Genomic DNA, 17,500 nt, shown 5'->3' with positions numbered 1-17,500 from the left:
GCAGAATAATTAGATTTTTACTTTTAACCGCCTAGCAATCACCCAAAAGCAGATTAGCAAATACTCGGAAAGTTGTCAAGCCAACTCCAACATTACAGCGGCATATTTTTCACAGACAAGCACCATTTAAATGGTCTTAACAAAATATAAAACTACAGCTTCAGCAACAAATCAGACCTCATTGAGATACAATTATCATTCCAGCTATACAGTAGCTTCAGATTGATATCTGCTGCCAAAGATATCATGCTCCTCTTGCAGGAGAGAGCTACAAACAAACTATGTTAAGACCTTCTCTGCACACTTGAAACATCAAGCATCTTACACCATCCTCAGGCAACATAGACGAAGCAGCGGCTGGTTGTTGAGTCACCTGTACATGCCGAGACCCGTTAAAACCCTTTTCACTTGTGTCAGAAACACTCAAATGAACGACTCGGCTTTGGTCGCATCCCAACACTTAATGCAACCATTATCTTCATAAACTCTCAGGACACTCTTTGAGAGAAGTTAAATGTTAAGAGTGGGAAAACACACTCATTAACTAGTACCCAGCAGGCCCGCTGCTAATGTAAATCCACCTCCAAGGAAAATTCAAGGAGAAAGATTTTCTACCGAGGCAAAATTCTAGACTGCTCTCAATTAACTGCAATTAGGTCATCTAATGACTTCCCAGGAGATTGGATCATCTCACCTGCCCTTGTTCTTGCCATTCTGACTGAAACTTTAACCGAAAAAGACAGCTGTTACAAAAAGAAAATCTCCATCTGATTTGCATGTGTATTTTGTGTAATAATACCTGTATACCCCAGACTCCGTTGGCATGTTTGTACCGCTATCACTGTAATTGGACATTTCACCTTACTTAAGCAAAACCATCCACCGACATTCAGCTAGCGCTCAGGAATCTGCTCACAATTGTAAATGTTGGCACAATTAGTTCCTGAAAGGGTTGGAACAAGTTAGGAACATGCCGCCAGAGGTAGAGCTATTTGGTAAATATGACAGCTGTTGGCAACGGTCTCTCTCAACCTCAACCAAACACATCGGTCCCCATTAAATCCATTCTGATGTTAACAGGTTGACATGCAAACAAGCTTGTTTTTCAAAAACGCCAATGCTTTCCAAGTCGAGAAAATAGCATGAGCTGACAGAAAGAGAAATAAAGTGAGATGCGTTTTTGGTACTGGGACAAAGGTTGTCCTTGGACATTAGTGTATTTGCTGTGTGCTTATTTCAGGCAGAATAAACAAAATCCCAAGACAAGTGCGTTTCACCGATAGCCAGCATGCAGATTTAGTGCCAAACCAGTGAGTCTCATTTATAATGTCAGAGTCTTGTGCAATCAAAAGTGTACACCCAAAACCAAATGTTTTCAAAATTTGAAGTCATGCTTGAGGCACTTTGAAAAATGAAGTACGGTGACGTGTTATAGCAAGTCCAATTGAATTCCATTACAAGAATTTATCCCAGGTCACACTCTTGGGACAAATCTGACCCACTTTTCTCATAGCAGAGACTTCATTGTTAAAACCTCATTAAACTTGCTTTCTTAGGGAACGGGTGGTTTCAAATGAAAATGTTGCAAGCAAAGTTTCATTAAGACAATTCAAGAGGAAAACCATTTTAATTGGGGTAAATTGGATTCTGGTGATCTCCTGACTCCCCAGAATGGAGACATTTGCCAAGAATTGGTAGAAATGCTGAATTTGGTGCGATAAAGGTTAGTAAGAATTACAGCATTACCACGTCCACTACTAAAAGTAGCAGCCAATAGAAAGAAAGCTAGAGAAAGAGTTATTTTCAAAATGGTAAATCATTTTAATAGGGGTAAAATGCATTGAGATGATCTCCTGACTTGCCAGAATGGAGTAATTTACCAAGAATTAGTGGAATTGTTGAAATTGGTGAAATAAGTGTTGGTAAGAGATCCAGCATAGCCATGCCCACTATTGAAAGAAGTAGCCAATAAGAAGTCAGCTAGAGAAAGTGACCCGTTTACCATTAGGTAAACCACATTAATTGGAGTAAAAGGCATTGTAGTGATCTCCTGGCTTGGCAGAATGGATAAACTGGGCGAGAATTGGTGCAACTAGTGAAACTGGTGTAATAAAGCAAAACCACGCCCACAACTGAAAGATGTAGCAAACAGAAAGCAAGCTAGAGAAACTGACTTATTTTCCAAATGGTAAACCATTTTAATGGGGGAAAATTGCATTTTGTTATTTCCTGACTTTGCCAAAATGGAAAAAATTTACCAAGAATTGGTGCAATAAAATTAGTAAGAGTTCCAGCATAACCACACCCACTATTGAAAGAAGAAGGAAGCAAGCTAGAGAAATTGACTTATTTACCACTGGGTTAACCATTTTAATGGAAGTAAATGGCATTGTGTTGATCTCCTGACTTGCCAGAGTGGTATTCAGGTATTTATTGTCAATTTTTTGTGCAATAAAGGTTAGTAAGGGTTCCAGCATAACCACATCCACTATGAAAAGAAGTAGCCAATAGGAATGAACCCAGAGAAATGTTCATATTTACCATTGGGTAAACCATTTTAATGGGGGTAAATGACATTGTGGCGGTCTCCTGACTTGCAAGAATGAAGAAACTGGTCAATAATTGGTGAAAATGTTGAAATTGGTACAATAATGGTTAGTAAAAGTTTCAGCATAACCACACCCACTATTGAAAGAAGAAGCCAATATGAAGCAAGCTAGAGAAACTGACATATTTACCTTTGGGTAAACCATATTAATGGGGATAATTTGCTTTGTGATGATCTCCTGACTTGCCAGAATAGAGAAGTTAGCCAAGAATTGGTGCAAATGTTGAAATTGCTGCAATTAAGGTTAGTAGGCATTCTAGCATAACCATGCCATTATTGAAGGAAGTAGCCTATAGGAAACAAGCTACAGAAACTAACATATTTATCATTGGGTAAACTATTTTAATGGAGGTAAACTGCATTGTGGTGATCTCCTGACTTGTCAGAATGGAGAAATTAGCCAAGAATTGGTGCAATTGGTGCGATAAAGGTTAGTAAGAGTTCCAGCATAACCACGCCCACTATTGAAAAAAGTAGATAATAGGAATCAAGCTAGAGAAATGGTCATATTTACCATTGGGTAACAGCTCTGGCTGCAGTGGCTGATGAGGGGTACTTCTTTCCTCTGCATACACACACACACACACACACATTACAAAAACACTGCTTAGTCTTCCAAGATTGACTTTATAACTGTATAAAATACCCTGGCCAGTCAAATTTGTTTTTAGTTGCCCTAGTACTCAAAATGACCCTTTTATGAGGCTACAGGAGCAATTGAGTTCATAAACTCCCTGGCAAAAGGCCAGCTTAAACCAACCCAAGGTTGTGCACAGACTGTAATTGGTTTAAGCTGGTTTAGAGCCCCTTAAGCCGTTAAACTAAGTGAGCCTGAGCAGTCCAACATGATGTTTAACACAGTGTTAAGTCAGTTTCATACACTTTCGTACAGAGAGCAACAAGGCAGAGTGTTAGTCTTCTCATGCATCGACAAGACAACACTCTCAACACAGAGCAAATAGATGCAGACCGGTTAGTGTAAGTGAGTTTGACTACAACCTTCGGGGTAAACATTCGAAATGAGCAGGAAGGCGTGAATTGGTGTCATACAGAGATAAACTGTGGCAATGATTCCCACTGCAGTTCATCTCAGACATTCAATCACTTACCTGCACTGTGACTTCTCAGTTTAACTGAAAACTACCAAATAACAAAGCCCATTGAACTGAACTGCTTATGAAACAAATGGTTTTAACAATATGATGCCTGGGGATTGTGTGTACTACCAACCAGATGTGAGCATCTGTTTCAGATTAGCATCTCTCTCAGGCTAAGAATCTCCACAACCCTTTTGTTTGCTAAGTGTCTTACTTCTGCGGAAATGTTCGTGCAAATCCGCTGGCTTATGCGGAGGGCTTGGGTATGTCGTTTGATTGTAGGATCGCATGAAGATGCCTGGACCCATGTGGAAAAACACTTAGCGGTTAGGTGTTAGCTGTTAGCGTTTTCACATTCTGTTTGGATATATTAAGAGTGAATTTCTGGAAAGTGAGCATCACTTACTACTTGCTACGAAGAGAAAGGTTCAAGGCATAACTACTATAGATGACTGTTTCCCCAAAACTGTTTTCAACATTGCTAAAAATCTGAAATGTTTCTTGAGCAGCAAATCAGTATATTAGAATGATTTCTGAAGAATCATGTGACACTGAAGACTGCAGTAATGGTGCTATAAATTCAGCTTTGATCACAGGACTAAAGCACATTTTAAAATATATTGAAATCTTAAACAGTTACTTGAAATGGTAATAACTTTTCACAGTATTACTGTTTTACTGTCTTTTTAACAAGTAAATGCAGCCTTGCTGAGCACAAATGATTTCCCTAAAAATACATTTAAAAATCTTAATCATTCCAAACTTTTGAGAGCAATTCAAATGATTTCAAAAAGTAGAATACAGATATGATTTGGATCCAAAGAGCACCATTATACATTGACGACCATTAAAAACAAGTTGTGCTTTCTGACTGTATAAACTGTGTGCAAATAGCATTAAAACCTCAAATATTTAATTATATTATCATATTTACCAGCACGTAATTTCGTCACCACTTAGCAAAGTCGCTAATTGGAGCGTGTATGACTGAAACTACCATTGAGATGAATGGGAATGCTAAAGCATTGCTCTCTTCGGGTATTTTTTGTCAATACTTGTGGATGTGTGATAGTGTTTGTTTTATTGCCACCCCTTCCGCTCATTGTGCGGTTTCAAACCAAACCCGTTTGCCAAAGCGAAACGTCAGTGACAGATTGAGAAGGATGAAAGCTGTATAAAGTAATCAGAGTAACCGAAATCCATCACCACTGGAGAAAAGCAGTCAATGAGGATGAAGAGAGAGGGGAAGAGAATAGATGAAATAGCTCAAGGAACACAAAAGCCACCCAGTGAGATCAGAGCGATTGATTTTACTCTACTAATGTGCCATTGTGAGATTAAAGTCCGAGAGCTACTCCGCAGAGCCACGAATCAAAAGATGTTTGGTTAAAACATTAGCAGAAATCACTTAGAAGCTATTGTTCATAAGGATCCTATTGTATTAATGAGGTCTGACTAATGAAAATACAGGCGATGTGATTCATTGATGCAAACGCTGAGCTATTTCTGCCGTCGGGGCGAATCCAACCAGAGATGCTGAAGTGTTGGTCAGACTCCAGTCATTGACCATTCATTGCAATGGCATTTGAAAATGTCTTTAACACATGCTACGTCTGGTCCTCTGAACGGTTTCATTCTTAATATGCTGTAAACAAAGCGAGGGGGAAAAGCACAGTGAGTTGGCAAGACTTAAAAAGAATTAAAAATGAAAACTTGTGCTGAATGTTTCTTCAACTTGGACAGTTTTAGCCGTGTGGACATTCAGAAAATAAAGTGTCTAAAGTAAACTCTGACTAAACTTGGAAGAATTCTCATTTTCTTCTAATTCTTAGTCCTTTTGTTGCTATAATACATTTAAATGAAAATGATAAATAATAGATCTAAAAATTACGGAAGCGTATTGCATTCATTTGAGGAAAAAAAATCTACTCTGTTTTTCTGAATTAACGAGTTAATTATCTCAGAATTACGAGATCATTTTTAAAGAAAAAAAAGTTTTTGCTCTGTTTTTCTGAATTAACGAGTTAATTATCTCAGAATTACGAGATAATTTAAAAAAAAAACAAAGTTTTTGCTCTGTTTTTCTGAATTAACGAGTTAATTATCTCGTAATTCTGAGATAATTAAGTCATTAATTCAGAAAAACAGAGCAAAAACTTTTTTCATGAAAAATTATCTCGTAATTCTGAGATAATTAACTCGTTAATTCAGAAAAACAGAGCAAAAACTTTTTTTTCTTTAAAAATTATCTCGTAATTCTGAGATAATTAAGTCATTAATTCAGAAAAACAGAGCAAAAACTTTTTTTTCTTTAAAAATTATCTCGTAATTCTGAGATAATTAAGTCATTAATTCAGAAAAACAGAGCAAAAACTTTTTTCATGAAAAATTATCTCGTAATTCTGAGATAATTAACTCGTTAATTCAGAAAAACAGAGCAAAAACTTTTTTTTCTTTAAAAATTATCTCGTAATTCTGAGATAATTAAGTCATTAATTCAGAAAAACAGAGCAAAAACTTTTTTTTCTTTAAAAATTATCTCGTAATTCTGAGATAATTAAGTCATTAATTCAGAAAAACAGAGCAAAAACTTTTTTCATGAAAAATTATCTCGTAATTCTGAGATAATTAACTCGTTAATTCAGAAAAACAGAGCAAAAACTTTTTTTTCTTTAAAAATTATCTCGTAATTCTGGGATAATTAAGTCGTTAATTCAGAAAAACAGAGCAAAAACTTTTTTTTCTTTAAAAATTATCTCGTAATTCTGAGATAATTAAGTCATTAATTCAGAAAAACAGAGCAAAAACTTTTTTTTCTTTAAAAATTATCTCGTAATTCTGAGATAATTAAGTCATTAATTCAGAAAAACAGAGCAAAAACTTTTTTCATGAAAAATTATCTCGTAATTCTGAGATAATTAAGTCATTAATTCAGAAAAACAGAGCAAAAACTTTTTTTTCTTTAAAAATTATCTCGTAATTCTGGGATAATTAAGTCGTTAATTCAGAAAAACAGAGCAAAAACTTTTTTTTCTTTAAAAATTATCTCGTAATTCTGAGATAATTAAGTCATTAATTCAGAAAAACAGAGCAAAAACTTTTTTTTCTTTAAAAATTATCTCGTAATTCTGGGATAATTAAGTCGTTAATTCAGAAAAACAGAGCAAAAACTTTTTTTTCTTTAAAAATTATCTCGTAATTCTGAGATAATTAAGTCATTAATTCAGAAAAACAGAGCAAAAACTTTTTTTTCTTTAAAAATTATCTCGTAATTCTGAGATAATTAAGTCATTAATTCAGAAAAACAGAGCAAAAACTTTTTTCATGAAAAATTATCTCGTAATTCTGAGATAATTAACTCGTTAATTCAGAAAAACAGAGCAAAAACTTTTTTTTCTTTAAAAATTATCTCGTAATTCTGGGATAATTAAGTCGTTAATTCAGAAAAACAGAGCAAAAACGTTTTTTTCTTTAAAAATTATCTCGTAATTCTGAGATAATTAAGTCATTAATTCAGAAAAACAGTAGATTTTTTTTCCTCAAGTGAATGCAATACGCTTCCGTAAAAAATACATTTTTAAAAATCTAATAAATTTATAATATTTATATTATTTACACATATTTACAATATAAAATTATTTTGATGATGTTTAATAACTGTAATAGTATTATTAATTATATTTTAATTTGAAATAATTGCTTCATAATTAGTAGTATTATTATTTTTGGTACTCCGAGTATGAGTCACCGTACTTGGCTGTATGTCACTTCAATTAAAATTATTTTAATATTTCATTTTATTAACGTAATATTATTAAATTAAATAGCATTAAACTGATTAAAGTAGAGACATTTGTAATTTTACAAAATATTTCTATTACTATTACACTAAAGACTGTAGTAATGATGCTGAAAATTCAGCTTTTCATCACAGAAATAGTTTATTTCAAAATATATTATTATAAGAAAAGTTTTTTTAATTGTAATCCTTTTTCACAATATTGCTGTTTTTACTGTATTTTTGATCAAATAAATGCAGCCTCGTGAGCATAAAAGGCTCAAAAACAAAACCTTTCGTACTTCAAGTATATATAGACACATACTTTTTTAACACCATATATTTTACTATTGCATTTAAACAGCAGCAAGAAATAATAAAGGCATGCAGTAAAAAGTTTCCAAGAAAGTTTAAATGTGACTTTCATAAGTCTGTTTTCTAAAACTTGACCTCTGGGACATTAAAGTGCCTGTCATTGAAGAAACATCCATCCAGCCTCTCTCCTCACCTTCTCTTACCATGCGAACGGTTTCCATCTCCTCAATTACTCCGTGACTCCAGCCCATCGCTCAACAGGGGCTCATTAATAAGTTCAGCTTGTTTTATTGTGGCTTTCTGGCCTATTAGAGCTCGTGAGAGAGCGACCCGGTGACCGCAGCCCAGCCTTGTGCTAGCGGCTCGATCTGGATTCCTGCAGGTGGAAATGTGCGACCCTGACAGATTCACCGCAGCCCTCTGGCCTCTGCGGCCTGTGCTTTACTCAGCAGAGCGCTCGGTTTGGTTTTTGGGGTTGTCAGACAAGCCAGACGTCTCATTTGCGGCGCTGCTGGCAGGTTTCGGGAGGAACGGAGGGGTAATAATAGGGCTTCTGAGTGAGACCTTGACATAAGAGCTGGATCCAGAGTTAAAGAGGCGTGCAAGAAATGCATCAGTAGCCAAACTAACCGCCGTTCGCTCAGGAAACAAGGTCCCTGACGTTGAGATGTTGATTTTAAAGCTCTGTCTTCAAGAGCGTGTCCATGTTTGTTTTTGTTTGGATGTGAAGCCGGTTGCTAACTTCAGGATTCATAATGCCATCCTGAAGTCTGCGGATCAGCTTGTCTTATGACTTTTCCAGCTATTATGGTTGACGCTCCCAAGATCCATTTTCAGCTTCAGAGTACAAAAAACACAGATAAAAAGTGTCTTTTTTTTATGAGCATCAGTTTCCGTCGCTCACTCACGGTAATACTGGCATTTGACGTCAGCGTGACTAAACAACAAAGTATTACTTTTTTTGGGGGGGGTTAACAAAAATGCAAAAATGATGGGTGAACCTCACAACAAATGTCCAGATCATAGTACAAAAAGAGAGAGAGAAAAAATATCAGTACATTTAAAAAAAAAAATTAATTGAAATAAAAATGCTAATAGATCTTATAATATTTTAAAAATCTTATGCATTTATAAACAATATATTTAGAATGTATTATTTAAAAATAATTTATTATTGTTATCATTATTAGTAGTAGTAGCATGCTATTATTATTATTATTATTATTATTATTATTAAGCTAAGGACAAATTATCAACAATTAATAACTGATCTATAACAAACAACAACAAGAATGATAATTTACTGATAATTAATTGTAATAATAATAATAATCTTATGATACATCAGCAAAAATATTGTTATTATTATAATAATGATACATTATTATGCTAATGATAATACTTATTATATAACAAATTAATAATTATATAAACTATTATTACTATTACTATAATAATAATAATAATTATTATTATTAGTATATTTTAGCATCAGTCCATCAATAAATGTCAGAGTGAGACACACTTTAACCCAAATTATATATATGGAAAATGATATCTATCTATCTATCTATCTATCTATCTATCTATCTATCTATCTATCTATCTATCTATCTATCTATCTATCTATCTATCTATCTATCTATCTATCTATCTATCTATCTATCCATCCATCTATCCATCCATCCATCCATCCATCCATCCATCCATCCATCCATCTATATATATATATATATATATATATATATATGTATATATAAACACATAGTGGTTTGGCATCTCAAAGAGGTGGAAAATCATTCTACTCTATAAATAAATCATACATAATGTATCATCATATAATCTCTCTCTCCTTTTTTTATATAGATATTTTAGATATTTAGATATTCAAATTAAGCATCATGTGTAACTCAGACCTGGTGTAAACAGATGCAAGTCTGCTGTGGATTGCTAGTCATTCATAAATCAGTGCTCAGAAATACAGAGGTCTGCTGTGATTGGCTGCAGAAATACAAAGCAAAGCTGCAATTGGCTAAAGAAGTGCACAGAACAGCTGTGATTGGCACACACATACACACACTTATTATTCAGGCCATAAAGCTGCTGTGTGTCATTTTTTGGATCTTAAAACACTAAAATAATTCAACTATAAAGAAACAATCTTTATTCATTGGGTGATGCTAACGGCTCATACATCACACACTGCAGCTTTAAACAACTTTATGACCAATCAGTGCTTTTTAATAACGTAAAAAGTTGACGGGAAACGTGTTCAGTGAATCAAGCGAGCAAAGTTAAGCAGAAAAAAAGACAACTAGAGCGGGAAAGCACATAACTCTTCACATTCAGTGATCTTGATTTCCTAAGTTTGATATATGCTCAAATACATCAAGTTTATATCTCATGCGTAAGTGTCTTTTTGCACTCAACTTTCAGTTTATGGCTCCCACAACGCGTGTAAATCCTCATCTGTGACTAGACTAATGGAAACACTAACATATGCATGTAAATGACGCGTAACTAAAGGACAATGTGCTCACTGTAAAACACTAGAGATGCACAGAACAGTCATTTCTCACTGTACATTCTGAACGTCGCGTGAAACTCAGAGATTTGGTTCCACTGCATAAAATCAAGCCAAACGCTGGACTTCACGGAACATTAAGTTCAGAGTTTCCATCAGAAGTCTCTTAAAGCCAACGCTTTTGCTTTAACAATGTCCGGAGTTCACTAGGAAGTCAATGTGAAATCAAAATCAAAACCCTATTCACTAAATGAACCCCTAAGCAATTCATCAATACACATTTTGTTTCAGCAAAACATAATCTCTGAAACTATTTTCTTTTTGGTTAACGTCACCAATCGACCTTATTGTTTGTCTTTTCCTAGTCTAATCAGTGTCCTCTGGAGAAAGCTGGTGAAGGCTGTCAGAAGTGTTGAGTGTAGTTGCAGCAGCTGGCCAGGTGGAGTGCTTTGGTGGTGTAGAGGGTGTAACTCACCTACACAGGTCTTCCCATCAGAGTGAAGCGCAAACTTCATGTGACACGAACACCTGGGCCCATGGTCCATCTCCTCACAGATGTGCTGACAGCCGCCGTTACCATAGTTACACGTCACTAAACCAGAACAACAGTAGGATTAGAGATCACTAACCGTTTCCATCCATCTATCATCCATCCATCCATCCATCATTCTGTCCATCCATCTATTCATGCATCCTTCTATCCATCCATCTTTCTGTCCATCCATCCATTGTTTTTTCCATTCATCCATTCATGCATCTTTCTGTCTATCCATCCATCCATTCATCGTTCTCTCCATCCATCATTCCTCATTCTGTCCATCGAACCATCCATCCATCCATGCATCATTCTGTCCATCCATCCATCCATCCATCCATCCATCCATCCATCTATCTGTCTGTCCATACATTGTTCTGTCCATCCATCTATTCATTCAAGCATCGTTCTGCCCATTCATCTATCCATCCATGTATGCATCTACCATCTATCTGTCCATCCATCCATTGTTCTGTCTATACATTCATTCAAGCATCGTTCTGCCCATCCATCCATCATTCTGTCCATCCATCCATCCATTCATGCATTGTTCTGTCCATCTATCCATTCATCCATCATTTTGTCCATCCATCTATCCATCCTTTCATCCATCATTCTGTCCATCCATCCACCGATTATTATTATTATTATGCTAATGATACATTAACCAAATTTAATATATAATAATTATTATATAATCGCTCTGCCCATCCATTATTCTGTCCATCCATCCATCCATCCATGCCTGATTCTGTCCATCCATTCATGTATCGTTCTGTCCATCTATCCATTCATGCATCGCTCTGTCCATCCATTCATTTATCATTCTATCCATCCATCCATCCGTTAATTCATCCATCTATCCATCCTCAATTAATTTGTCATTCTGTCCATCCATCCATTCTTCCATCATTCTGTCCATCCTTTCATGCATCATGCTGTCCATCCATCCATCCATCCATCCATCCATCCTTCTGTTCATCCATCCACCCATTCATGCATCATTCTGTCCATCTATCTATCCATCCATCATTCTGTCAATCCATTTATCTATCTATTCATCCATTATTCAGTCCATCCAGTCATCATCCATCATCCATTCATTCATCCACCCACCCATAAAAAAGAAGAAAAATGCTCAAATGCTTCTATTATTCCCATGGGAAGTGTGTATGTAATTTCTCTTGCTGATGAACTGTGATTTGACTCACATTTACAGTCTCGGTTGTTCTTGGTGAGCTGAAATCCAGGTCTGCACTCACAGGCGATGCCTCCTTTGGGTGTCTCTCGGCAAATGTGGGCACAGCCGTGATTTTTATCCATGCAGGTGGGCACGTCTTTAGTTCCATTAAAACGCACTGCAGAACATAAAGAAAGAGGAAAATATGCACGCTTGCTGAATAAAAGTATGAATTTCTTTCCTAAAAAATATTACTGACCCCAAACTTTTGAACAGTACAGCTCAAAATTTTCACTCAGAAAAAACCCCAGAAAAACTTGGACAATTTAAACTTTTGTTAATTTTGGTTAGAAAACATTTAAGCTACTCTCAGGAACAGCAGCTTTGGGATTTCCTTCAGTTTACCAACAAATCTGAGCCTAAGCACACACAGTACACAAATATTCCTGTGAACGTACAGCATACTAAAATATACACACTAGTTTGGTTTTCAGCATATACAAGAATCACAGCTGAGTTTAAGAGAGTTCAACCGTCTAGTTCTGCTCAGTGAGAAAAGTACCAGTCGTTCAGAACCAGAGAATCAGCCCAAAACCAGGTGAGTGTTGCTTTTCTTTGCCTGACTCCAGATCAGAATCATGTTCAGCAGTGTTTGAACAGTAAGAGGAGAATGAAAGCACCCCACTGACTTCAGACCCCAGGACGCATCTGTGTCAACAGACTCATGGCACCCTGGGAAAGCAGCAGAAAGAGCCGCGAGGAGCTTATATCACATTTATCTGATAGGGGTCACGTATATATATATATATATATATATATATATATATATATATATATATATATATATATGCAGCCAAACTTTGAGAAATAAACTTTACAGGAAGAACATGTCAAGATAAAATGATTTGTTCATGAAATCAATGAAAAATTAAATAAAAAAATAACATTCTAAAAGTCACCTTGCTACTGCTTGTTGCATACTACTATTTTGTAAAGTATGTGAAGCAAAATGCATTATGCAATGATATTTCAAACGTTAGAATGAGATGTTGTTGTCACATGACCTCATCATGAGCATGTATAATGATAGAGATCCAATTTGGTGTTGTTATTGTTAACTAAAACTAAACCTATGAAAAGTAATTTTCATTAATTGCAATAATCGTAAAATAAATTAAATTAAAGCTAAAAAATTAAAGCCCAAATTAATGCACAAACTGAATTAAATTTTTAATTTTATACGAATTTCAGTACAGTGTTGTATCCTGCAATGCTACATACTACAGAAAAAGTCAAAACAGTAAAGTAGCATGCTATTCCCAACATAGCCAATTAGTGTACATTTTAAATGTGCATATCTGCAAAATGTTTTTCAGTCAGCTTTTAGGAGTTGCTGCTAATAAAATGTAGCAGTTTAGGCCTCAAATAACAACACTGATAGCAGAAATACAAGCTTAGAAGCACACACACACACACACACAGACAGACCCTAAGGGCAGTATTTTAGCAGAGGCTTTACAGGAAACCGCTGACAAATGTGGACAGAGGGGCGACAGGACTGAACGTTTTGGTTTCAATTAGTAATTCACAACCTTTCACGTCTGCCCGCATCACTTTGATTAATTAGAACATTTTGTTTTCCAATTCTACTGCCAGAAAATAAAATCGGACCATTTTTTATTCTCGTGCACTTGGGAACCGATGTGTGCGAGGAACTTTCCAATTTCTCTAATTCATTCTCTGGGTCTAAATCTCTTCGCCGCAGCCGTGAATGATGATGTTTGAATGCCATCGCCCTGCTGAGAATTAAGAATTAAGAAGAAACGGCTCGGGCTCGACGGGATGCATATTTGCACGATTCTCTGAAAAACAAACACATGAGGAAACTTCTGTCATTGGTAAACCACCAACTCCATGAATCCAGATACTTAAGGTCTTTTCACATGAATCACAACAATGTTGCGAAGCATTAACCCGTCAGAGTTTGAATCATTTCAGCTTTAACCGTTTTGCTACTGACCTTTCAAAGCACAGTCAATTATGGGATCATTCGAATGGCATGCGTTTTTTGTTTGTCCGCATGACAATGTCCAACTTTGCACATACAGTAATGCTGATGATACACGGGGCAACTTTTTGAGCAATGGCCTACGACTGATCTAAAGTATCCAGATAGAAATTTGTTACCCAGTCTCAATGGAAAAGTGCTAAAGCTACAAGCTCAAAAAAGTTGCCCCGTGTATCACCAGCCTAAGGCTTTTCTCATTAATGTTACTTAAGTTATGCACAAATTATTTAAAATGATAATGTACTATCTTTATGCATAAACAGTCTCAATTATTGAAATGGAGATCCGGCATGTGACCAAATCAGGCAAATGTTTCAGTAAGTTTGACATTTATAAGACATTTATAATGTTACAAAAAAAATTCTATTTAAAATAAATTATGTTCAAACTTTCTATTTATCAAAGAATCTTTTTAAAATGATCACAATTTTCACAAAAATATGAAACAGTTTTAAACTGCCATGGTATAAAAAAATAAAATTAATTTAAGTTTTTTCTCATAATTCTGATAAAAAAAGTCAGAATTGTGAGACATAAATGCACAAATGTGAAATATAAACTCCATAAAAAAGCCAGAAAAGCAAAAAATACTAAATAAAAAGTCACAATTACCTTTTTTTTTTTTCATGCCTTAACGGAAAAATAAATAAATAAATAAATCACAAGATATAAATTAATAAAAAAAAATCTTATTTATATTATGGAATTAAAAAGTTGCAACTATTTTTTATAATTTTTACTGAGCGTAAATTTTCAAGGAAACAGGCCTGCATAATTTTCAACATTGATAATAATAAGATCAGGGATTTTTTGGAGGTGGGGGCCTTAAATTATATATTGAAATACAGTCAAAAAAAAAAAAAAGTAATTACTGTTTTTACTGCATTTTTAATCAAACAATTGCAAACTTGCAAGAGACTTATTTGAAAAACAAAACAAAAAACATTCTACTTATCTCATTTAAATCTCATAAATCCACATTTTCATGACTATCTTCCATGCTTTTCACAAGTAGAGTATGACACTTGCGTTGAGAAGTCATTTTAAAGGCCTTTATGGGAGCAATCAGAGCAAACTGAGAACGAAGCTTTGGGAAAAGCTGTATAAATGCGAAGGTCACTTGATGTAGACCTCAAAAAATGAGACGTAGATCATGTTCAAGTTCAAAAACAGTCCAGAGAGAGCAGGGCATATCACTTACCGAGGGTCTAAGACCTCTGCGACTGCATCAGGAGAGCCTCTCTGCTCTGGACTGCAGACCCATTCATCACAGCCGGGTCAGGTCCGGGCTAAAAAACGGACCCAAAAGAGCAGTAAACTGCTCAAGTGCTGATACAATGAGCCTTTTTTTCCAGGCCGAGGTGTAGCCCACCCTCTGAGGCCGGTCCGTAACTCCCTGCCGAGTTCCTGCCGTTTTTATCATTACGAGCGTTATTCTAATCTCTCCCGAGACTCCCGGCTTAAGAAAAATGGAGCTGAATGATTGGAAATAGGAAGAAATTCACACAAGCGTTTGGAAAAACGATGGGAAAGCCATTTGAAGGGAATGAAAAAGTGGGCGATTAGAGTCTGCGCTATCACCCCCGGGCCTGTTAAAACAAATACAAGCCTGTTAAACCAGTCTACACGGCGAAATACGCGAGACACTTCATTGAGAGATGGCCAGAGATGCGAGTTTGAAGTGAAGAGGAATTAGCGGTGGAGCACTAAAAACAGCATCTAATTCAATTTTCTCAGATCAAACGATCTTAATGCACTCACTCCAATTATAGACCATTAAAAACTCTAAAATGCTGCATCTTACGTCATGATTGCATTACCATAATTATAAGACTTAAAGTCTTGAAGAACAAATAAAGTGCATCGGATAATTAAATGGTACATCAAACGTTAACGGTTGAAATCCCGTTCTGAGTGGAAGAACACTGCACTTTTGTATGATTGGCTCTGTACTGTTCAGTCGAATGATCACTGATTCAGTGGTTCAGAATCATTTCTATGTCATTATAAGGCCCAGAATCCACTCAACTTTTTGTTCACATTTTCTTGAATAAAATGGGAGGGAAGTCTGCACTGCCCAGACAGAATCTGCACTATTTTTGTTCACATTTTCTGCATAAAACAGTCCCACCAGGATTGACTGATTGATTGTTTTTTTAAATCAAAATGACAGATTTTTTAGCAATAATTTGTAGAATTTTGGGGTGGGGGAGGGGAGGGGGGTGCTTATTTAATTAAGATAGCACATTTACCATATTATATCACATTAGATGTACAAAAGTCATACATGACAGAATAAAAACTACCAAAAAATACAGAAAGCTTGTTTATTTTTGTCTTGCCAGATTCTGACAGTAACTGGCACAAGCACTGAGTTCTCTTTCACTTATTCTGCTTAAAGGAAAAAAAGAAAATTTGCTGACCCTCCAGTCATCCAAGATGTAGATGAGTTTGTTTCTTCATCAGATTTGGAGAAACGTAGCATTGCATCACTTGCTCACCAATGGATCCTCTGCAGTGAATGGGTGCCGTCAGAATGAGAGTCCAAACAGATGATAAAAACATCACAACAATCCACACCACTCCAGTCCATCAGTTAACATCTTGAGAAGTGAAAAGCTGTGTTTATAAGAAATAAATCTATCATTAAGATATTTTAACTTCAGACTGTTGCTTCCAGCTACGAGTCCTCTATCCATAATATTGCTTTCTTCTTCTTTCTTGACTTTTCCACTGGAGTAAGTGTTATTATGGATTATAAACTCACATTTTAGCCGTAATCATTAGTTTGCAGTTAAAACGTTTCTTTCAACCACACAGCTTTTGGCTTCTCAAGCCGTTAACTGATGGACTGGAGTGGTGTGGATTACTTGTGATGTTTTTATCAGCTGTTTGGACTCTCACTCTGACGGCACCCATTCACTGCAGAGCATCCATTGGTGAGCAAATGAAAAACTGGAGTGACTGATGAATTTTGGAAGGAAATCTAGTGAATGGATTTAAACGCCATAATGTGTTAAATGGCTCTGATTGGTAGTTAAAAACAATGCACCACAAAACCAGTCTTAAGTCGCTGGGGTATATTTGTAACAAAAACCAAAAATAAATTTTATGGGTCAAAATTATTATTTTTCTTTTATGCCAAAAATCATTAGGACATTAAGTAAAGATCATGTTCCATGAAGATATTTTGTCGTGATATATTTGTTTTGATATCTCGGCCAAATATTGTCCTATCCTAACAAACCTTAGCTTTCAGATGATGTATAAATCTCAATTTTGAAAAATTGACCCTTATTGCTGGTTTTGTGGTCCAGGGTCACATATTATCCAAAATACATAATATCTGAACAAATAATGACCTTTCCTTTTACTGATCTCAGAGCAGTTCAGTT

The 17,500-nt window shown here is 35.6% G+C and overlaps 1 protein-coding gene across 2 annotated transcripts in view; it reads right to left on the bottom strand.

The window, feature by feature from the left end:
• Positions 1 to 17,500, bottom strand: part of LOC306860182 (signal peptide, CUB and EGF-like domain-containing protein 3) — a 128,069-nt gene that overhangs the window by 29,746 nt on the left and 80,823 nt on the right. For both annotated transcript variants that reach the window (XM_079401750.1, XM_079401749.1), the window contains exons 5-7: positions 12,069 to 12,215; positions 10,798 to 10,914; positions 3,123 to 3,173 (exon numbers count right to left, since the gene is read on the bottom strand). In XM_079401750.1, coding sequence (XP_079257876.1) covers positions 3,123 to 3,173; positions 10,798 to 10,914; positions 12,069 to 12,215 — 315 coding nt within the window. The remainder of the gene's footprint in view (positions 1 to 3,122; positions 3,174 to 10,797; positions 10,915 to 12,068; positions 12,216 to 17,500) is intronic.

Source organism: Barbus barbus (genome assembly GCF_936440315.1).
Source record: "Barbus barbus genome assembly, chromosome: 41".
NCBI classification, from domain to species: domain Eukaryota; kingdom Metazoa; phylum Chordata; class Actinopteri; order Cypriniformes; family Cyprinidae; genus Barbus; species Barbus barbus.
The sequence above is the reverse complement of the archived record's forward strand: the minus strand, read 5'-3'. Positions and strand labels throughout refer to the sequence as shown.